This window comes from Dromaius novaehollandiae, chromosome 2 (assembly GCF_036370855.1).
Source record: "Dromaius novaehollandiae isolate bDroNov1 chromosome 2, bDroNov1.hap1, whole genome shotgun sequence".
In the NCBI taxonomy this organism is placed as follows: Eukaryota; Metazoa; Chordata; class Aves; order Casuariiformes; family Dromaiidae; genus Dromaius; species Dromaius novaehollandiae.
Genome location: NC_088099.1, coordinates 151,080,888 through 151,086,887, shown reverse-complemented (window position 1 = coordinate 151,086,887; position 6,000 = coordinate 151,080,888). Strand labels below are relative to the sequence as shown.

The window sequence follows — 6,000 nt, the reverse complement described above, 5'->3', positions numbered from 1 at the left end:
GCTCCACCTGCGCCCGCCCGGCGCGGCCGGCTCCCGGCTCCCGGCTCGCGGCTCCCGGCGGCGCTGCGGCCCCGGCGCTCGGCTCCCTCCCGCCCGCGGCGGCGGCGGCGGCGCTGGGCGCGGGCAGGGCCGGGGGCGGCGGCTCCACGTGCCGGGGCGGGGAGCGGCGGCGCGGGCAGGGCCGGGCCGGGCCGCGCCGCGCCGCCACCCGCAGCGCAGCGGCCGCCGCGGGAGCAGCAGCCGCGGCCCCGGCTCAGCGCCTGCCTCTGCCCCATGCCAGGTGCCGGCCCGCGGCCGTGCGGCCACTGAGGCGCCATGGGGCCCCTGCGCGACGGCGGCAAGGTGAGGTGCCGCGGCGGTGGGGGGGGGGGGGTCGGCGGGGCTGCATGAGGGGCCGGGGCAGCGGGGCGGGGGGCAGCGGGGCCGGGGGGAGCGGGCAGCGGGGCGGGGGGATCCGGGCGGCGGGGAGCGGGCAGCGGTGCCGGGCCGCGGGGCGCGGAGCGGCGCAGCGCCCTGGCGCAGGGCTGCGGGAACCGAGGAGCGGCAGCGCGGGGCCGGGGGGGGGCTGGCCCGGCCGGGGGGCGGCGGGGCGCGGGGCTGGCCGCGGGCAGGGGCCGCGGCGCTGGGGGCCACCTCGGCGCCCGCCCGCCGCGGCGCAGGGGGGCGGGAGGAGGGCGCAGCGCCCGCCGCAGCCGCCGGCGGGGCCGGGCCGCCGCCGCCTCGCGGGGGCCGGCGGCCGCCTGCTGCCCGCCCCCCGCTCGCCGGCGGCCGGGCCTGACGGCGCCGCGGTGCGCTGGCTTTCCGCGAAGGAGCAGAAGGCGCCGCCGGAGAAGGAGGCGTCCCGCAGCCGCATCCCCCGCCTCGTCCTGCGGCCGCAGCCGCCGCCGCCGCAGAAGGTGTCGCCCGCCTCCGAGTCGCCCTTCTCGGAGGAGGAGAGCAGGGAGTCCAACGCGCCCGGCTCCTCGGGCGGCTCCGCCAGGACCGTCAGCAGCAACAGCGTCTGCTCAGGTACCCGAGGCGGCGCCGCGGCCCCGCCGCTTTCCTGCGCGGCCGCGGCCGGGGGGTGCGGGGCTCTGCCGGCCGCTTGCCCGGGGCACTGCGGCGGCGGCTGGCGGGGACCCGAGAAGCCCCTCAGCCGCGGAAGCCCCTGCTCGTTAGGGAGCGGTTAAGGGCAGCAGGTGTAGGTCAAATACTGTGACTCACTCCGGTTTTGTAGAATCTCACGTCGGTTTCGGTGCATGAATCGGAGCAAAATCTGTAGGCGAAGTTCTCACCGCTGTTACATGGAAGTTGATGTTGGTTGTTTGGGGACTTGGTCTGCCGCCACAAAGTCTTTATCTAGACGTGAGCGGAGCATGAGGTCTCCCCTACAGAGAGTGCAGTGGAAAGGTGATGTTTCAGAAATAAATTCACACTTTACCACTGTAGAACACAGAAATGTTATTTGCTCTTTAAAAAGAGCATATCCCTTTGTGTCAGGGAGAAAACCAAATGGCTGACACTATACATTTGCTCTCTGTAGAGTTTAGCACAGTTTAGGTCCCTCGTCTAGCCATGACCCGCTTGGATGCTCACCGACTGTGAGTCACCTTGCAGTTCAGTAGGACTCCTCGTCACGTATGAAGTTACACACCTGGATAAGTGCTTTGAGGGTCGGGTCAGGTACTTCTTGGGCACTGCATGTATGTGGTAATTTTAAAGATATTTTGGTGATTAAAAACTTGGTCATAACAGCTGGTACTGTAGAGAGCATTACATTCTTCATCTGATTCAAAATCTCATTTATAACAAATATTTTTGTAGTAGTTAAAATGGCAGAGCAAGTTCCTGGACTTCCTTTCTGTTTATGCATGAAGTATTTAAATTACCTGAATATAGCCAGAAATACTCATCTTTTTCTCTCTGCTATAGTGTATCAGATTTTTTTCTTTATTTCTTCTAACCGGTAGCAATATGTTTAACAGTATGTACAAGAACAGTGAATTTTCCTAGATAAGGAACGCAATGTCCCTCCCTGATTCTAGTATTTCTTTCCTAGCCTGGGTTGATTTTACAATTCAGACTCAGTGGAACGATCCGTCCGGTTATTTATTGTTTAATGAACAATAGCTATCATTAAACAAACAGCTCAGGTTGGAAGAACATTGAAGTCTCTTTCCCATGCCTCGTGAATCCATCCATCTTACCTTTTTTATTTGAGTTTGCCTGTTCCCTCAAAAGAAACAAGTAATTAAAATCTTTTGATGCTTTCTAGAAATACATTCTTTATTATGATCTCTCCAAAATGGATCCTTTTTTTTTCTCCAGAATCTTTTTTTGTCTGTGTTGGCAAGTCTTTTATCCTGGTTACTGAAGTTTCTTTTTCGTGATATCTTTTAGTTTTGTATTGTGTTCTTCAGATCTATTCAGCATAGTCTACTGTAGTGCTCCTTGCTATTGCGCTACGCTGTACAGGCTACTTCTGGGGTACTAGCAGCAGCCCCGTGTCGACTCTGGGTGTGCCCTATCTCCTGGTTTGGCATTCGCAGAGGTCTTCATGAGTATAATGCAGTGCTCATAACCTTTCTGCTAAGCACAACTGTTCATATTTTTACTTCCTTTTATTCACCTTTTACTCTAGAAAAAAAAACATCCTAAACCTGCTGTGGTTTAGTCTGTTCTTTTGTTGTTTTTCCCGTGCTAACAGCTTTGTGCCTGTTCTCTTGCTACCTGAAGCACCCCTACAGTTGTGCAGTACCCAGTTTGATTCCTGTGGTCTTCAAAACTTACTGAGCTAAGAGTCAGCCAAGCCTCACCTATCGTTCTCTTCGTTCTCTCTTTTTTTTTTTTTTTTTTGCTAGGTTTTGGGTTTTTTACTGTGATGCAGGTATAACAATCACTTACTTGATGTCCTCATTCTCTGATGTCTCTTTTCTCTCTTTCGTTAATGACCATTCTTTATCATGACATGTCTAATTTAGACTGAAATATCCCAGCAGCAGCAGATGGCTGGGAAGGGGATGGGGAAGAGCTGTGTGGAGAGGTGAATGGAGGGGCCACAGCCCTCTAACCTTTCTCTCCCCTATGAGCTATATGAGCCTGGGTAGGCACTTACATCTTAATTGAAAAGCGACATGTGCAGCAAGTGTGTATAAAGTTAGCAAGTAATAAATTTGGGAGAGGTGAACAAATGAATACTGTGATGAATGATAATGTGGTGGCAGTGTGAAGAGCTCTTGAGCATATGGATAAGTGTCTTTGCTGTAACCTCCGTAGTGAGCATCAAACTCCAAAAGGTTCTTGATAACCAGCAGATAGTGTGAATCAGCAGCTGGAATAATTCCTTTCTTCTTGATCCTTCTCTTGAAAAGTTGCTATCTAACTTCAGTATTGACAGCAAGCAGTTATGATAGGTAGATTCCTTTTTCCCCCGAATAGAATTGATTTTTCTTCCTCAGTCTGTTCTAAATATATATCTCCTGTTTGATTCCCTAGAGCTTTAGAGTTGGCTCCTTTTCCTCGTATGCTTACTTCGGTGTCAGTGCGTACCAGAAGGCTTTCAGTTCTTCTCTTCTTAAATGACAGCACCAATGTCTTCTAGGTAACGTTAATGTTGTTTTAGGTAGGCAAAATACAGGAAAATAAATGAATTAAGAACTTTTAGGAACGGTAATGATTCTGTAAACATGGTGGCAGCAGCAAAAAATAACACTCAGCAGTAGGAAGAAGGTGCCTAGGCTTTTTTTTCCTAGTTTCTCACTGAGGAGAAGTTCTGGCATGATCAGCTCCTCTGTTGTCTTGTGTGACACTCTACCAGAGACTCGGGTGATAGTGTTAGTCAATTTTTTTACAATTGACTTTGTGTCAGTTTTGTTTTTTAAGTCCATATGAAACATGGTGAGTCTGTTAATCTATTTTATCTGTGATATTCTTGATAAAATGTATTTTCAATATAATTTGTTTATGCCAAATGGACATGGGTGCTTTCCGAATACTGAGTAGGCAAATTGAATCTTTTCATCAGTATTTACTGTGCATAAGCCTTCTTTAAAATCTTAATACATCAGGGTCAGGGTGCTGTTTGTCATTTGACACTGGAGCACTTCTCTTTCCTCAGCCTCTGCCCTCTTTCAGTTTGGACGTCAGCCACAGAACTCGTATGTCAGATTGTGAGAAAACATTCTTCCAGCAGCTTCGTCTGCCTTGACTGCTACTGAGTGTTTCCCCATGTCATGCATGTTTTCTTCATAAGTTACGTTTGGCTTTGAAGCCGCTTGACATTCCTACCTTGTCAGTCGGGAGGAGAGTGCATTTTTAAACATCACACACAAATAATTCAATCACAGATCCATGTCTGAACAGCTGCTCCAGCTGCTCTGAGAAAGAATGAGGCTCCCCATGGTAATTTCAGCAACACTATTTGCCTTGCGAGGGATGCAATACTTGGGGGGGTGTTATCCTTGATTTTTGTGTACACAGCCTTTTGATATCAAGCAAATTACTGTATTGGATTGAAAGTAGCGTCTGGTCTAGAGGTGCTACATTCAATAGTCTGTTTAGTTTCTGATATTAAAAGAGAGTCAGTTTGGGCTTTACCTTTTTCTAGTCTCTACCTCAGAATAGCTCAGCTTTTAAATTTCTTCTTATGAGGAAGAATTCTTAGATGTTACCTCTTTAACAATGCTCAACCTCTTCTTCAGCCCTTCTGCAGAAGCCGGCCTGCCGGATTTCTGGAGACAGTGCAGAAGTGGTTTGTTAACTGAGACTGCAGCTTTAAAAGAGGTTGCAGCTTTAAAAGAAGCACTTGTGCATTTAATAATTAGTTCAGCAAAAAACTTTGTGAGCTAGAGGAGCTGTTTCATTCCAATGGCAATATGTTCCTCTTTTCTTAGGCTTAGTTGCAAATCTCTTTTTTTAACTAGACTACATAGTACTACAGTAGTAGTATCTCTGTATATGAATGGTTATGACTCACTCTGCCAGAGTTTTCAAAAATAGGTTTGGAGTTTAAAATTGAGCTCCTTTTTTCTTTTTTGTTGTGTTACTTTTGCTTTCAAATTTCAAGATCTGGGTTCAGTGTTTATTTCATGACCTCCTTTTCTTCTGGTATGAAGATTTTAAAGTCTTCCTCCCTCATTCTTTGCATGTATAGCACAGTAAATATGTTTTGATAATGTGCCCACATTGTAAATTCTGTGGTGTAAACGCTGCAGCAGGAAGTTCTCTATTGCTGTATCCTGCTCGGTTGTTCATCCATGTGGTCCGCTTGCACTTGGAGATTATTTCGCAGTTGGCTCAGCTGTTGTTGGATGCTGAGGCTGAGTTCAGAGTGCATCTGTCAAAAAAGGCACGCAGGCTTTACGCAGGCCTATTAAAACCAATGCGCATGCACTACCTGTATTGCTAGGCACAGATCAAAGGAGAGGGGAATCTGTACCGGTGCGGTGAAGCTCTATGTTACTGGACCTTGCTGTACCTTCTGTCACGCTGGTAAATAATTTCTAACTAGAGCACTGAAGCAGGCTGTGTCTGAAACCAGCTAGCCTTGGAGGCAATGCTGTTAAAGCATGTGTGCTTGACTCGATGTTTCTGCATAGAAGAAGATAGAGGATAATGACATTTTTCCACAATTCTTTATGCCATTGTTTGAAACAATAACTTCTGAAGCAGAGCTCCTCTCCGACTCTGAATTTGTTTGCAGGATCCCAGTACAGCACTCTCTAAGGCAGGTTAGCAAACACTGTAATGTTTTCCAAAATACACCGAAACAAAATCCGCTTTTAAAAATGCACTTACGGCTTTTGCGTAAGGGCAGTGCTCTGGTGTCAGGCTTCCTTTTCTCACTGCAATTTCCTTGGAGAATTTCCTGCTGGGCATACTTATATGCAGTAATTTTTCATATTGTTAACCACCAATTCTTTTTCTGTATAGCAGAGATGTGTTTTAAACATGGAAATCAGAAAAGTGTCTGGGTACTAAAAAGCAAAGCCTCGACTTTTGGCCTTTTCCTGCTTGCCTTTC

At 48.9% G+C, this 6,000-nt stretch overlaps 1 protein-coding gene across 1 annotated transcript in view; it reads left to right on the top strand.

The window, feature by feature from the left end:
* The first annotated feature begins 210 nt into the window (after positions 1 to 210).
* SYBU (syntabulin) overlaps positions 211 to 6,000 on the top strand; it is a 42,273-nt gene continuing 36,483 nt past the window's right edge. The window contains exons 1-2 of the mRNA XM_064507808.1: positions 211 to 342; positions 810 to 1,008. Coding sequence (XP_064363878.1) covers positions 316 to 342; positions 810 to 1,008 — 226 coding nt within the window. The 5' untranslated portion in view covers positions 211 to 315. The remainder of the gene's footprint in view (positions 343 to 809; positions 1,009 to 6,000) is intronic.